General features: G+C 35.8%; 2 protein-coding genes across 2 annotated transcripts; one reads left to right on the top strand and one right to left on the bottom strand.

Annotated features, from left to right (window-relative positions):
• Window positions 1-916: 916 nt before the first annotated feature.
• Window positions 917-3,052, top strand: LOC131640643 (V-type proton ATPase 16 kDa proteolipid subunit-like). Its single transcript, XM_058911024.1, has 3 exons — window positions 917-1,104; window positions 1,197-1,482; window positions 2,606-3,052. The coding sequence occupies exons 1-3, from the start codon at window positions 1,029-1,031 to the stop codon at window positions 2,736-2,738; spliced, it is 495 nt and encodes a 164-aa protein (XP_058767007.1). The 5' UTR covers window positions 917-1,028; the 3' UTR covers window positions 2,739-3,052.
• Window positions 3,053-3,065: 13 nt separating this feature from the next.
• On the bottom strand, window positions 3,066-4,123 carry LOC131640632 (glyoxylase I 4-like). Its single transcript, XM_058911014.1, has 3 exons — window positions 3,862-4,123; window positions 3,649-3,766; window positions 3,066-3,559 (listed from the first exon to the last, which is right to left on the bottom strand). Exons 1-3 carry the CDS (start codon window positions 4,026-4,028, stop codon window positions 3,266-3,268), a joined length of 579 nt encoding a protein of 192 aa, XP_058766997.1. The 5' UTR covers window positions 4,029-4,123; the 3' UTR covers window positions 3,066-3,265.
• Window positions 4,124-17,192: the final 13,069 nt, after the last annotated feature.

Genomic DNA, 17,192 nt, shown 5'->3' on the forward strand with positions numbered 1-17,192 from the left:
TACACTCAGGATGTTCTATCTTGGTGTCGTGAGATAGTTGACATGGCGTGGGCAGACATTATCGATGGTTTATTCCCTGAGGGGTTTGTTGGTCTGCGTCTAGTGGAGGGTATCATTAGGGTGGCTAATGAGGCATTTTTATACCGTAGAAACCGTGCTAGGACATGTGGGGTACTCGACAGTAGAGGCAGAGTAGCCAGCAGACGACTCGGTGGATGCAGAGGCGAAGGCGGGGCCAGAGGCACCGGAGAGGCGCAGGATGATGTCCGACACACAGCAATGATGCTTGTGATTTATTTGATATGTATTTTGATTTTATTTATGTACGAGGTTTTGATATAAGTATTCGACATTATTGACCGTTGATTTATACGATTTTTTTATGTGTACTATTTACTATTGCCTTTAAATTATATTACTTTAATTAATTTACTGTAATTGAGTTTTTTATTGTTGTTATAAAAAATGAGTTTTGGAGTGAAATGTATGTCATTTAAAATATAGCAAACTGTTCCGTAATTGCATCTACGGAATATTCTGTTTTAATACGTTGATGCACCTACGAAAAGAAATAATTTTTTTGAAAAAAAAAAGATTTTTTTGAATGTGCATCTACAGAAACAAAAGATATAATTTGAATTTCCTTCTAATACTACTAATAATAAATAAATAATTCTAGATCTATTTTTAATTTTTAGGAAAAAAGTTATCTTTAAGAAACTTTTCTTTTATTTATATTCGTCTTTTTATAAATAAAATATTTTTCAAAAGAAACTTTTATATTTGTAATATTCCAAATACATTGTTTTATATTTAATATTTAATAATAATAATAATAATAAATTACTAAAATAATAATAAAATAAAATAGATTTATTTTATTCACAAATTATTTTACAACAAGGCTGTGATTGATATCAGACACCAGGCAAAATATCAAAGGCAAAAAAAAAAGGAGAGACGAGAAAGAAAGAACGAATCACCGATCAGAGAGATCCGAGAATCAGAACGCAACAGATCGATCCAAAATGGCTCCATTCAGTGGCGATGAAACTGCTCCCTTCTTCGGCTTCCTCGGTGCCGCCGCGGCTCTCGTTTTCTCCTGTAAGTATTCATATCCACCACAATCCAATCTAAATCCAACACAACAATTGAATAATTGTTAATCTGTGATTCAAAACGATGTCGTTTTGTAGGTATGGGAGCGGCTTATGGCACGGCGAAGAGTGGCGTCGGAGTCGCATCGATGGGAGTGATGAGACCGGAACTTGTTATGAAATCGATCGTTCCGGTTGTTATGGCTGGTGTGTTAGGTATCTACGGTTTGATTATTGCGGTTATCATCAGTACTGGAATTAATCCTAAGGCGAAATCTTATTATCTGTTTGATGGTTATGCGCATCTCTCTTCTGGTCTTGCTTGTGGTCTGGCCGGTCTTTCTGCTGGTATGGCCATCGGTATCGTCGGTGATGCTGGTGTTAGGTATAATTTACTTTCAAGTCACTTTTTGATCTGGAATTTCATTGTGATGTTAGCGAAATATTTGTATGATAAATAATTGTTGATATTCTCTATTTGATTTAGTTACTGATGATTTAATGTCTGTTTTCTTGTTATTTGGAATGAGTTCGTGGTTGGAAGATTTGTGATATGAGTTTTGTGTCAAGAGATTATAAAATTAACTTTTGATATTTTTATATGCTGATTTTCAGTTTTTGTTCATAAGCTACTCAAATTTGCTTATGGAAATGGAGTATATAGAGCTAAATCATGTGGACTTTTCAGTTTTTTACTCTTTTATTGATTTCTAGTCTATAGCACCCGCACCTCTGAAAAAAGTATCTGTCTGAAATTGATATTGACAGTTGTGATTAAGTTCAATTTATTCATTTTTTCAAATTATTATCGGTGCCGGCATGTGAATGTTGGCATCGTCTTTTCCGCTGTCTGTTTCCATAGATTTTATACAGTGTTATCAAATAGAGGTTCTATAGGGTAATGAATTTGAATAAATCACTGTTGTTTTGGGATTACTCTGTTCAATCCAAATGTTGTCAGAAGCAGTGGCTATATGATTCTAGCACTCTTATGCAGTGGAATTTGAATACCCTATTTTTTTTTAATGATTTGCTATTGACAACAATATTGATTGTAGAAAAAATTAATACATTTACTCTTGTATGTATGATAAGGGCTGAAGTGTGTGTTTGGATACGCCATCTATCACTTTTTATTGTGTCCCTATGATAGTTCAGTATGAGTTTACTGAAGCTCCAAATTATTGAAGTGATAGAACTTGTCGTCATAGGGTATTCCACTGTGTAAACATGTTTATCCAAATGTGCTGTCAATTTCCAGATATATGCCATGTGAACACTGCACATGAGATATGTGAACTTGTGTTGAATGTATATACTATAATTTTGCATTGTTATGTTGTGATTGTTTGCATTGGTGTGCCAGGTAATTCATGCATTCATTTCATCTGTTGATTTTGATACTCAGTTGCAGATGATATCAGTTAGAACTGGTTTTGCAAAATATTTCATATGGTTGTAAGTTTACAATGAATTGAATTTAACTTGCTGATAACTGTCTTTTGTAGAGCAAATGCTCAACAGCCAAAGCTTTTCGTTGGAATGATTCTTATCCTCATTTTCGCTGAGGCACTGGCTTTGTACGGACTCATTGTTGGCATCATCCTCTCTTCCCGCGCTGGCCAATCCAGGGCCGAGTAATTTCATATTTCTCATTGGCTGTGGTTTGCAGAGCCACAGATTGTGAATTTCACTGTGGAGTTGGTTTTGGTAATGTTAGTACACTGGTTGCTGGTTTTCATTATTCAAGTTATTCTATTTATTTATGTACTCTTCATAAAATGGAGGTTATCTAGGACCAAGAATAAAGCTTTTCTCCTTGCATTATTAGTTTTTAATATGCTCAGTTAATGGATCAGAGATCTATATACTTAGACAGATGTTTGGTTTGATTCCAATAACTTATTAAGTATGGTTTTGTACTCTTCATTTCATTTATATTGTTTTATTCAATATGATCTCTCTGTATGTCTTTTCTTATTATTTCACTTGACAACTTTATTATTATTTCAAGCACCCCATATACAACATAGTATTGGATATTTGAATACATAAATTAACAATGCTCTGCACCTTTTCCCTGTTTTGATGACAATAAAAGACTTTTCTGATCTTACAAACAAAAAAAGAAAATTATTTTCACCGCCTTATTTTGACCTTATGGAAATTTAAAATGCAAAGTTCATCATGTCCATGCTCAAGCTTCGCATCATAACATTTTCCATGAATCCACACTTGGTGGGAGCCTTCTTAATGCTCGGGCTTCTTGCCTTGAAAGAGCATGAAGAAGAAGAGATAGGCACTATTGGGATATTCTCACAGTTGCAAAGTTCAATCATGTATCCATCTGGGTCATGGAAGAACACCTGCTCCACCTTAATTCCTTCATCCTCTACCAATGCTGTAACGTACTTCAGCCCCATTTCTTCCAACCTCATTTTCACAAGTCCAACATCTGTACACTATACAAAACCAAATTTCAAATACTTTCAATAATTGTTTGTTTAAATTATATTAATTCAAAACTTACTAGACTGTGTAGTTTAATTACCTGGAAAGATATGTGATTGTCCTTGGGATTAATGGGTCGTGGTTCATCCATAGGGGTATCAAATGCATCATAGTTTGGATTCTCAAGCAGGTGTATTCCAAAACCATAATTATACAACCTACACCAAAACAAAAACAAAAAATTGTAACACAATGAAAACTCATACAAACAAAAAAGGAACTGAGAGTCTTGAGAGAGAATATAGAAACTAACCAGGCTCCATTGAATTTGAAAGAGGAAGGGCGTTTGATGAGACCAAAACCCAAAACTTCCTCATAAAACCTCATAGAGTCTAACACAGATCTGCATAATATAGAGACATGATTGAGTGAGAGAAGTGGGAGTGGTGCTTCATAGCTGCCAGTTATCTCCATGTTCATATCTTCTCTCTTTCAACACTTCAATCACCTAAACTTTTTTAGATGTTAGCTTTGAAGTGTGAATTTCATTTGCTACGTTGTTTCCTATATATACATATCAGGAATTTCATATCGTAATTTTATCTTGTCCTTGTGAGAAGGAGTTTTCCTCGAAGGTTCTTTCATTAATCCGAAATTTCATGAAAGAAAACATAGCTGTTACGGTGCAGTTCATATATAGGATAAAAAAACAACCTTTAACAATAAAGTAAAAAATAATAATGTTGGGTAATTTTTTTGTGTGTACAAAGTTTTTTAATTCTATTCAACCTAATTGTTAAATGTATAAGCATCAATGTGTCAACTTAGCTATGTCATTATTACTATAAGGTGACAATATTATATCCTTGTGTGTACCGGAAACATATGCATCATCTAATTATTTAATAGGTTTAATTGCAACTTTGGTCCCCCTATTTTGTCTTTTTCTCGATTTTAGTCCCCTCATTTTTAAAACCACGATTTTGGTCCCCTTTTTGAGTTTTCTAATGAAAAAGAGACAGGAATAGGGACTAATTTTGCAGAAAAAACAAAATAGAGGGACGAAAATTGCACAGAAAACTTAAAAAAGGGACTAAAATAGTGATTTTTAAAATAGAGGGATCAAAATCAAGAAAAAGACAAAATAGGATGATTAAAGTTACAATTAAGCCTATTTAATATTATGTTTTTAATTTTTAAATATTATAATTCATTCCCTCTTGTATTCAAAGTTATTTGTCCAACAAAAATATTTAGACAACTAGTGAAAATAATTAAAGATGTTATTGCTCCGTTTTGAAATTATAATTGATCATATAATCGGTTGTGAAGAATGACGGTGGACCTGAACCTCACATGTAGAGAAGAGGCTGACATGCAAAGTTTGCACTTCAACGTTAAAGTTTGTATGCGAAGGAGAAAAGTGAGTGAAATTTGAATTTAAAATTGTGTACTCGAAATTCTTCGTGCGTGTCCTTTATATAATAGAACAGTTACAACAACCTGATATTCTCTAAGCTTGGGATGCGGAGAGACGTTGGATGTATCTCGGCCCTGGATCACTTGTACTCTTCCATAGGATATTTCCCTTGAGCTGTGAGCAATCCAAATGAACCGTTGCTTCCTTTGGGTGGTCGGCCGATGGCCATTATGGTCGGCTCAAAAGAGTTGCCCCCTAAGTCTGTATGACAGTGCAAAAGCTTGTCGCATTTGCTTCGTTAGCCGATCACTCTTACCTTAAGTGGAAAATTAAGAGAAGACGTTAATGTTTCTTGGAAATTTACACCTTTATTGCGTCCCTATGCTTCAAATGTCTTTATATAGGTTCTCTCATAATGATCTTTGGGAACTGAAACACTTGAGTGTCTCACTAGGATGATCTAGAGCTCACAATTCGGACGTTCCTTTCCTCTCCTAGAGATATCATAAACTCCACCTACTCTCATGGTAGGGTCGTTGTGACTTTGACCCCTCACACCACCACAAATGTCCCCTATCAAGACCCATCTTCTCAAACAGTTCAAAGTACATTATGTTGCATGAGTTTTTGCCATCAACCAGGATTCATGAAACGTCAAAATGCCTGACCATAGCAGTTATAACTAAAGGGAAAATTTCATTTTCGGGTTCCTCCGATTTTATCGCAGTTATAGAACCCGAGCATTGGCATGTCTAGGATTTTGGTCGACATGCCTCTATCCTTCTTATGGACGACCAATATTTCAACAATTTTTCTCTTCATCGTCCCCTTATACGAGATATTCACCTGGGGAGCACCCCTGGTGATAGTAGGGGTGGAAAAACGAGTATGGAGTATCAGGCATGTCTGTTTTGCCCGCACTTTTTTGCAGGGCAAACTAAAGTTTTAGGCTTATACCTTCTAATATTTTCGCCCCTCCCCGCCTCGTTTTTTGCGGGCGCAGACATTAATATGAAAATTTGTAATTTAGGCTTAAAAGGTGCAATGCCCGTAGGCCTGCCTTGCGTCACTCATTTTTTTACAAGGCAGGGCAATGTTTTAGGCGCGCATCCTCAATAAAGCCTGTAACGCCCCACCCTTTTTTTGCGAGCTTTTGCAGGGCAAGCCTAAATGGGGCAGACATGCACTTTTGCCTCCCCTAGGAGATATTGGCAATGTGTTGGCGCCTCCCTTTGATTTCTCACTTATCTCCGATGGTGATCCTCTTTCCAGTGGTCACAACATCGATAACTTTCAAGAAGGACTTGCTATTAGGTGACTCTTCTCTCTCTCTCTCTCTCTCTCTCTCTCTCTCTCTCTCTCTCTCTCTCTCTCTCTCTTTCTCTCTGCCCTTGACATACTTGGATAAGCGGTCTCTCTTTATCAATTCCTTGACGACATCTTTCACCTGGATGTAGTCATCAGTATTGTGGTTGTGGCCTTTATAGAAGCGAGAATTATGTTGTCTTATTTGTTATGTATGGTCCTCTGAAGGGAAGGGGTTTTTGATTCCTCCCTTTCGAAACTCCATATTAGCGCACTCCTGGTAAATCTTCTCCCGTGATGCATTTAAAAGAGTGTACTTATCACATCGATCATGGATCCCATGCTCCAATTCACCTTTTGGACAGTGAGAGTCTTTTTTGGATGAGCGGGTAAAATTTGCACTGGGAACGTCCAGGTTGTTAAACCTGGTGTTAAGCTTATCTTCTTGGTTGATGAAAGACTGAGCTCTGTTAAAACAATTCTTTCACAGCAAGAGCTTTCATTTGCCCTAGCTTCTGCTTGAACAGCCTATCCCGTAATAGATCTTTCTCGAATATATAACAATTGAGACCTTCTTTGGCCCTTTCTACTTCCATGACCACTTGCGTAAAACGATTGATGTAAGATAATAAACTTTTCTTCCTTCCTTTCTTTATCCCACTTAAGGCAACTACAATAAATGGATCCATTTTTCGAACCGTGAAATGAGCTATAAAGCCCTAGCATAGGTCGGTCCATGACTTGATGCTCCTGTTCGGCAGAGTGTTGAAACACAACCTAAAAGATCCTGTCAAAGTTAGTGCAAATAGTTTGCTCTTGGAAGATTCGTCAACATGGAAGTAGTTGAAACGCTCATTGACAAGTTGAACGTGCTCGTCGGGATCTCCTTTCTTGTTGTACTTTTTCAAATTAGGAGGCTTCTCCAATGACTTCAATATCCTTTTGTCCAAAACGAGAGTTCATAAAGGATGTTTCTGCAGATTCTTTATTGAGGGTTTCTCTAAGTGGTACTCTGGAGGAGCATGGCTACCTACATTGAGGGGGAGTTTGACGCTTCTTGCTCTTCTGGTGATTATGAGATTTTGGAGCTTCGTTTCTCTACGACACAATCATATCGAGAAATACATCTTATGTTCTCTTTTAAAGGGCTTCATGGTGGTGACTCCCCTTGGAGGTGTGTTGTGTAGGCTCTCTTCAAGGCAAAGTAATCTTTCTTTTATTGTCTGTGAGGTCCGTTATAGAACATTTTTATACATGTTGTTCAATAACTCATTAGCGCCTTGTATTCCGTGATAAGCTTGTAGAAATTGGAAACTAGGTAATGCTTCAGGTCATGCGACAAGTGGTGGTACTGGAGGTTTGATTAGAGGTGCTGGAGTAGATCTTGTGATCTAAGGATGTTGGGGTAGATCTTGATGCATTAGAGGGTCTACAACAAATTTAACTGCAATACCTTGAAGAGTAGGTGGTGGATGAATTCTCTCCACTTGAGCGACAACAGAGACATCAATTACTTCGCGTAAGGCAGCAAGACGAGTAACTTTAAATCTAGCCATTGTTGGAGGGTTTGGAAGTCAATGATTTGAAAAATATGAGAAATCAAGATTGATCCGCTACTCGAATAGGTTAAACACGGTGGATTTAGAATTTGATTTCGAGAACTCTAATATGATACATCGAGGAAGTTTCAAATTGATGGATTGAAGAGAGAATATGCAATTATGGAAAACGGGGGAATCAAACGTCGATTCTCACAGACAACGATATTGTTCCATTATGGAACCATGATTTATCGGTGAATTAGTGGTTGTGATGATCAATGATGAACTTGAACCTCAGATGCGAATGAGGAGAGGTAGACCTGCAAGGTTACCACTCCAATGCTCAAGTCAATGTGTCAAGGAGAAGAGCGAATGAAATTTGAATTTAAGTTGTGCACATGAACGATTACAACATGTTATCTTCTAGAGGTGAAACATGGAGAGCCGTTGGATGTATCTTGGCCATGAATCACATATACTCTTCCATAAGGTAGTTCCCTTGTGCTATGAGCAATCTGAACGAACCATTTCTTTCTTTGGGTGGTTGATCGATGGCCATTCTGGCCGACCAAAAACAATTATGATTAAAATTTATAAATTCTCGCTTTCTCTAGATTTCATGGTACTGGATGTTAAGAGGCAATCCAATCCATTTTTGAAACTTTTTATTTTAGGATAAATTACTTCAACAATTAGTTGAGTAAACAATGTTGAAAAGTCTTCATATGACAAAGTCCCGCTTAGCCAATTTTTTGTAAAAGCACAAACCCCAAAACATAATATCTCGCTTTCCGGGGTAGGATCCTGCTTAGCGAGAAACCCACTACTAGGGATGAAAATTTGACTGATCCCTAGTGGGTACCTGTTAAAAATACCCACTAAGGGTAGGGTAAAAAATCCACAAAATAGGTATGAGCATGAGCTCAGGTAATTACCCACTAAATAAGTGGGTATGGTGGCATATATGATTACCTTAATACCCACCCCGCCACATAATATATTATACATTTTGATTCATATTATTATATAACAATGTATTTATATTAGTTTTAAAAAAACGTTAATATTAAACGACAATGTATTCAATATAAGTGTTTGTTTATTTCATAATTCAATTTTTTTTGTTGAAAATTTCTTTAATTTTTGTAAAAATAAAATGATATAATAATTTATAATTGATCTATTTATTTTTATTTAAAATATGGATAATTTGTACGAGTATTAGTACTTACATACCCATTGAATACAAGTAATAGTGCTAACGTTGGTGCCCAAGCGGGCATGGCCTCAGATACAAGGATTTTTTTCAATTGCGGGTACGTGGATGAGTACTATAGTACCCTACCCAAGCCTTGGTCATTGACATCCTTAAAAGGGTAGGGGACACTCAGAGGGCTTAGAGGACTTGCTCACGTGAGGTGAGAGGCTCTGTATATTAGCAATATGCTTTGGGTGTTATACGTAAGTTATGATCTCCCTTTCTTCCGTTAAGAAATAAGTGTTTATAGAAGCCTTTTGGGTCTAGGGTTTAGAAAACCTTTAGAGGTAATAACTTCTCCCTTTGACTAGGGAACACTTTTGACTATATTCTTTCCCGGGAGACGTGGTATGAATCCTTCTCATATGACTGATGGGAGGTAATAGTACCATACACGTCACCTCTGCCAAGGGTGAGACCCTGTACTTCATAAAAGTTGCGATAAGGTGTTGCCTTACCGGGAAAAGACTTTGGAGTCGCCCTTGTTTGGGACTCTCACAGATATAACACTACACATTCCCTTAAGCACAAGGGATGGTAAAAAGGACGAAGTGTTTTAAGGCTTATTTTAGACCATATCCCGTAGTATCTTAGGGTGGGTCACTTAGCTGAAGGCGACCTTTATTAATGGATAAGAGTCCCTCAACTAGGGGGAGTCCCTCAGCTAAAGGCAACCTTTTTAGTGGGATGCTAGTCCTTCATCTATTCATTCCTCTGATATCCATTACTACCTTAGTGAATTGGTCGATGTACGCGCATATAGTTTCCTTCTAGTCGATCATCCACATGTTCAATATGCTCTATGAGGTCTCTAGTCTCGTTGTTATCTTGGATTTTAGGTTTTTTTCCAAAGATCACAGAATTTTGACATCTAAGATACAAGCTGTCATAGGATTCTTTTTCTTTGGTTGAGCGAAGTAACTTCTTCCTTCCATTCCCTTCTCACCGGCCGACTGGATTCCGGAGGGTTATGGATGCCCCTCCTTCCCTCAGGGTCGAGTTAAGGTTTATGATGCATGTGTCCCTGATGGTTTGGAAATTTCTAGACCTCTTATCGGTTTTTTTCAGTCCTATGATTTTCTGTAAGGCCACTTCTTTGGCGGTGATGTTTTTTGGGACGACATTCTGCATGCTCTCTTTTATTTAGGTGAATCTGTCCATGATGACTTGAGAGTTTTGTTGTTGAATCATTTAGAGCATATCGTTCAACCACTCATGAGTTGCTTTAAGACCTAGATTTTCCTGCAAGAGATGGAAACCATGAAGTGCTTTGCATCCGGTGACTGAGGGAGATGCTTCTAGTGTGGTAGACGGTCCACTTACGTGGAACTGCGGGACATTTGTAACACCCCAATTCTACCCCAGTAATTACTTAGAAAATCAGAGTTATAAAGTTCTTTTTCGACAAACAATTGGAGTATTACGATACGACTTAACAATAATACCATGCTATCATAGATACATAACACAAATACTCGGATGAACTAAAACCACATGAATTCACTTTATTAACATTAAGTAGTGGAACTACATTAATCAACTTTGATGACATAACATCTTTTCAACTCAAACTACAATAACATCAACAATTATTCTTCATGTATCAACATAGTTATTCAACAATAAAACCAAACGACTAAACAACTAGCGTTCATTCCCCGAGTGTTACGTATTAGAGCAAGACCCTCTTGACTTATTATAGCGCAACATGAAGACTTCATAAATTAACTTCAAACTTCCACAGCTATACTTGAGTACCTGCCTATTTCCCATGGTAGGGGAAATAACAGCAGAAGGGTGAGAATTCAAATCATTATAAATAAACATAATATTGGAAATGTAAAACACAACAAGAATACATTTCAAGAATTCATCACTCTTCACATAAACATGCATTCATACACAAATTTATCAATATTCGCATGTTTAGCTCATTCAATTCCAAATAACCAACCATGATTACTAAACAATGTACATAATCATATTTCACCAATATATAGATTCTAAGTACATATGCTTCCCAACAAGGTTCAACAAGTAACAATTGTATACAACATAATCATATTCCAAATATACAAGTTATCTTCACACATTCACGTATACACGTTTCCCAAACATATAGACATGTACACAATTCACCGACATATTGCAAGTATTAATGTAGATAATCAAATGCACACATTCATCTCTATTACAATTCACAAAACATCATAGAATACATTTATATCATTGGAATCATGACATTTATACCAAAGTATACAAGTAATCACAACTCTCACCACATGTATCAACATCAATAAAACATGATTCACATATCCACGTATATATATCTCATTAATACACATATATTCATATCTACATCACATATGTTTCAATCACATATATCACATCCACAACACATCAACAATTCATAGCAATGAATTCAACTATGCAATATGCATTCACACATCATAGCAACCACTTTATCATCACAACGACTCGAATGCAACTCAATATGCAACTCAATACTTTGCATATGCATGCGGTACCATTTGGAGTAAAACTCCCATCGTCTCAAAATTTTCCATTGGGCACATCGTTGCTATTTGCCATTAAGGCCGTCGTGTTGGCCATAGTTTTCAGGCCTTCGTGTTTGCCATAAGTTTCAGGCATGCAATATGCAATGGACGCGACTCAATGATGCACATCCACAAATACAACACAACAATACGTCACAACATCGTCTAAACAACCATCGAACATTCTCAATCAAATGTCGAACTTCAACAACAACAAAATCATCATCATTCATAAGAATACGTCACTTTACAATCACGTCGCTATATTGCATCATCATACAACAATATATCACTGACCAACAACAATCACGATACAACTTATCAACATTAACCATAGGGTCTATGACAACAACAACAATTTCCACATACTAGCAACAACGACAACAAATTCATCATATTAACAACAACAACAACAACAAATTCATCATGTTAACAATAACAACAAATTCATCATGTTAACAGCAAAAATCAACAAATTCATCATGTTAACAACAAACATCACATTACACAATTCAAGTAACGACATAACATGATTTGTTCAACTTCTTAGTGAAAAGCATATTTATTTATTATTTCATCATAATACATCATTATGTCATCATAAGGAAAGTACATATCTTCATCTCAATAGCATTGTATCGTCATAAGAAAACATACATCAAGTTATACCACAACATGGTTATGTCAATTCATAGTAAAAGGCTTACTCCATATGTTAACACGACATAGTTCATCACTTAATCCTAATAAACATAATAGGAGAATATATCATATGAATCATTTTATTGCAGCATGGTATAGTTCATTGCGTTAGCTTTCCAACGCTTTGAACGGTGCATCAATCGGAGTCCAGAAACTCAAGTTATGGCTTTTACAAAAATCTGTAAAAAATTGGAAGCTGCTCAGGTCGGCGCATAGATGCGTTTATCCCCTTCGTTTGCTCAGGTCGACCCATGAGTCGACTCATGCTGGTCTTCAGGTCGACGCATGCTGAAGAAAACAAGATTTCTGCCTGTTCGGGTTTGCTCAGGTCGACCCTGCCTATTCTATAGGTCGACTCATGCTGCGTAAAAACGCAAAAACCATCATTTTTCTTCCCTATTCACCTCATACAACAACCACTAACCCTCATACAATTTATACATCAATTGACATCAATTTAGCACACATATAAGGTTCCTAAATATGTTTCTAACCATGGGTCATTCATACAATACATTGAACATGAACAAATCAGAAAATCTCATGAAATCTATCAAACCCTAACATTTTCCAATTCATGAACTTGAGAAGTTAAGAGATCATAGACCAAGCATACACACAACATTACCCAATCAATAAACCTATAATAATTTGGATTCTAACCCTTACCTTGAATCTCTAGTCCACCTTCTTCAAGAATCTACTTCCCTCTTCTCTTTCTCTTCTTTCTCTTCTTCCTTCTATTCCTCTCTCTTTTCTCCTCTTTTCCCAAATGAAAGTTATGTCTCTAAAACTCTAACTCTCTTACTCTCCTTCTTTTCTTAATTGGCCTTAACCCACAACCCAATCTCATAATCTATATAGGCCCAATTCATTAAATCTCTCTAATAACTCAATTAATCCAAATAGCACAATTACATACATAATCAAATATTCCAATAATTATTATATCACATCATAACTAAATAAATAAATAATTAAATAGTCACATAACATAAACGAATATTATTCCCAATAATATTCCACAACTACAATTGATCCATAACTTAAATAATACCAACTCGCGATTTGTATTTCTCCGACTAAGAAATCCGATCATAAACTTAACTGCTCAAATCAACATATTAATCCAATTACGCCTTTAGAATAATATCGATAAGTCCCGACTTCGACTAATTCAAATGAAAAAAAATCCTTGATTAATTTAATTAAATAATTAATTAAATTCGGGGCGTTACAACATTCATTACGAGTGGGGGAAATTGAGAAGCTCCATGGATTATCTTCAGTTGTGCCTAGTTTGGTTGTGAAGCATGAGCAGTAGATAGAGGATGGTTTCCCGCTGCATCACCAGCTACAACGGTCTGCCTTTGGAAAGTGGAATGAGTGGCTTTTGATGTATTTCTTGATGATTATGGTGCAATGACTTAAGTTTCAAACTTAGTGACATTGACTTGGAGATGTAGATCTATGTTCTAGTAGGATAAGATCTAGATTTGAAATAAGGAGATTATGATAATCGTAGGAATTCGATATTGCTTCCCACAAAAGGCTCCAATGTTGTGTTCGTGCACAAAATGATGATGGAATAGATAAATTTGATTGTTGCGTCATCATGGATCTAGATTCTAATGTGGTGGATGCGTCAAACCTGCAAGGTTAGCACTCCAACGCACAAGTTAGTGATGGAAGTGAACAATGAACTTTTGAATGGGAATGAATCGTATCTGAAATGGTGCTCTAACTCTCTCTTTTATATGAGAGTTTTTTGGTAAGTGAAAGACAAAGATAGATCTAACGGTGTAGTATGGATTTCCAAATGGAATATGGTTTTAATCGTATCTTTCCTATTGTTCGTCGTGTTTTGCATTCTTTCAATTTCGGGCTTCGCGTCATATTGGGCTTTGTTGATCGTCCTAGAAAAACCACCATCAACAGAACATGGATCCCAAGAGAAAAACAAAACCAAGTAACAACCTCTAAAGTAGATCTGAAGTCTTGATCCGCTATTAATTGAGACACATGATAGGATTCTTATGCCAATCAAAGAAAGAATTTGGGTTCGCCGTTGACTTGCCAAGAAACCAAATCCAAGCAAGAAAGTGCTCTTTTCCTCAACCTCTTTCACGTTTGTTGATCAACTAGAGAAAATTTTATTGTTACACCCTAATTTGATAGACTACACTACAAGATGTCAAATCGAAGAAAAACTTCCCCTCAACATAACCATATCTTCTAAAGAGATGAAAAACTAAAAAAGAATCCTAGGATTCTCAGGAAGAATCACATATCGCCCAACAACTTAAAAATATTATGCTAAACAGTATAAGTTAAATCACAAGTAACAAACATATGAGAGATAGGTTTCGACAAACTCCCGCAAGAGATACAAAAGACCCCATCAGAATCAACAATGACCTTCTGCTTAAACACATTCTATCTAGAAGGGAACTTATCCTATAAAAGTTGCCAAGAGGAAACCACCATCTTAAAAGGAACCCAATTTTTCTGGATTAGAGTGAGAGTTAAGCTCTCGCCTAAAATTTGCACATAAGAGAAAGTACTAAGCTTTGATTGAATTTGATAATTAAATGACATAGTGAAAGAACCATCTCTATAATGTCTTCAAACCCACCTATCACTTTCTATACTAAACTGCACTCTTTGAAGGACTAAGAAGAACTTAAAGACCAAATATTTTTCATGATCAAAATGGTCTTTTCCATCTCAGATCCTAAGTAACCCTCTCATTTTTCCACGTACTCATTTCTTACACATAACCACCTTGAAAATAAGAGATGGTAAAATCTTGTAAAACTTATTCTTGAGAGGGACGCTCCCAATCATAGGATCTGACCAAAAAAAGGTCTGAAACCCGTACTCCATCTTCTTACTCAATCCATCCTCAGACTAATTGAAGGGTGTTACAATTCAAATCTATTTCATTTCAGTGTATGGAAACTACTTCAATAATTTATATCACAATCCAATAACCCTCATTAATGAATATTTACAATTTAGCCTTTTCATAAATTCTTGGCCATTTTGAATATAACATTCAATCTTAGAACAACTTCTTTTTTTCTTACTTTTTCTCTTTCTAAAATAATCTTTAGATTTCTATTTGGGAGATTGTCAAAGATAGTCGTCATCTCCATTGTTCAAAACAAAGTTTCTTTTATATAGTAGAAGCTATGACCATTGAGTATATAGTTGTTGGCGTTGATTAGTTGTCGTTGTAGAATTAGCCATTTGAAATAGAGGTGGTGTGCTATTCATACACCCAAATCTACACTCAAATACTTACATCAAACATTGTTCATTGTATTTATCGGTGAACAATGTTTTTTTAAAAAACAAAAATATATATTTTATGAACAATGTGTGAACAGTGTCAATGAACAGTACCAACGAACGATGTTCGTTAACAGTATATGAACAATGACTTTTAATGGTAAAATAAAGTTTGTTAATGAAATATAAAAAAATGGTTAATGAAGTGATAAAGTTGATTAATAAGAACCCAAATATTAAAAATAATTTTTAGTAGTAAAATAAAGTTGGTTAATGATATGTAATGAAGTTGGTTAATGATGTAATGAAGCTGGTTAATAGATTGTCCAGATTTTTAGTAGTTATGAAGTTGGTTAATGAAATTTAAAATGTTGATTAATGAGTTTATGAATTTGACTTGTCACATAATTTTGTTTATGTGATATTAAAAATAATTTTTAGTAGTAAAATAAAGTTGGTTGATAAAATGTAATGAAGTTGGTTAATATAATGATGTAATGAAGTTGGTTATTAGTAGAATGTCCAAATTTTTAGTAGTTATGAAATTGGTTAATGAAATTTAAAATGTTGGTTAATGAGTTTATGAATTTGACTAATCACATAATTTTGTTTATGTACTCCCTCAATCTAAAAAAAAAATTTTAAAAATTATTTAAAAAAATAATTATTATAATATTTCATTGTTCACCGTATTGGTGTAGGTATATGAATGTGGTATAAAAATAGCATTTTTCTTTGTAATATATGTATTTTCTAGTACTATTGTAAGATGAATTGTACTTAGGAGTGACAAACGGGAATGGACGTCCCGTTTAGGCCCGCCCCGCAAAAGCTCATAAGAAAATGGGACGGGACAGGGCGTCAGGGTGCGGGCCTAAAACCTTGACCCGTTCCGCAAAAAATGAGGGCGGGACGGGCTAAGCCCGTGGGCATTGCATTTTTTAAACCTAAAAATGCAAAATTTATGTTAATGCTCTTGCGCGCAAAGCCCACATAAAAAATGTGGCGGCACAGGGCGGAGCATCATAGTTGAGGGTGCGGACTTAAAACTTTGACCTGCCTCGCAAAAAGTAAGGGCGGAGAGGACTAAGCCTGTGGGCACCGTATTTTTTAAGCCTAAAAATGCAAAATTTATGTTAATGTATAAAAAATGTGGCGGAACGGAGCAGTCACACTAGAGAGTATGGGCCTAAAATCTTGACCCGTCCCGCACAAAAGTGCGGACAAAACAGACATGCCCAATAAGACTCATTTTGCCACCCTAATTGTAGGGATAGATGATTGAGATATTAAATGATGCAAGGTACTCAATATCAGATGCATAACTTAAATTTGCTTGGACATCTGAGATTAGACACTCACTACCATAGCCACGTTTGTATATCTTGAACAACCCATGTGTATTAGAGCCTCACTTCATCATCATGATCAACATTTTACACATTAAGGCCCGCTTAAACATGTTGATCATACACTTTGTTTAAGACACAAAATAATATTTGTTGAATCTTGACAAAGTGATAAGAGACACGAGTCAATTGGGATTTTTATTTTAAATTTTGTTCT

The sequence above is a fragment of the Vicia villosa genome, linkage group LG1, assembly GCF_029867415.1.
Source record: "Vicia villosa cultivar HV-30 ecotype Madison, WI linkage group LG1, Vvil1.0, whole genome shotgun sequence".
Lineage (NCBI taxonomy): Eukaryota > Viridiplantae > Streptophyta > Magnoliopsida > Fabales > Fabaceae > Vicia > Vicia villosa.

Bases quoted from the DNA above. Each gene is read 5' to 3' on its own strand.
- LOC131640643 (XM_058911024.1), top strand. From the start codon at position 1,029: ATGGCTCCATTCAGTGGCGATGAAACTGCTCCCTTCTTCGGCTTCCTC. The intron at 1,105-1,196 runs GTAAGTATTCAT...GTCGTTTTGTAG, and splicing joins CGCGGCTCTCGTTTTCTCCT to GTATGGGAGCGGCTTATGGC. The intron at 1,483-2,605 runs GTATAATTTACT...TGTCTTTTGTAG, and splicing joins GTCGGTGATGCTGGTGTTAG to AGCAAATGCTCAACAGCCAA.
- LOC131640632 (XM_058911014.1), bottom strand. From the start codon at position 4,028: ATGAACATGGAGATAACTGGCAGCTATGAAGCACCACTCCCACTTCTC. The intron at 3,767-3,861 runs GTTAGTTTCTAT...GTTTTGGTGTAG, and splicing joins TTCAAATTCAATGGAGCCTG to GTTGTATAATTATGGTTTTG. The intron at 3,560-3,648 runs GTAATTAAACTA...GGTTTTGTATAG, and splicing joins ACAATCACATATCTTTCCAG to TGTACAGATGTTGGACTTGT.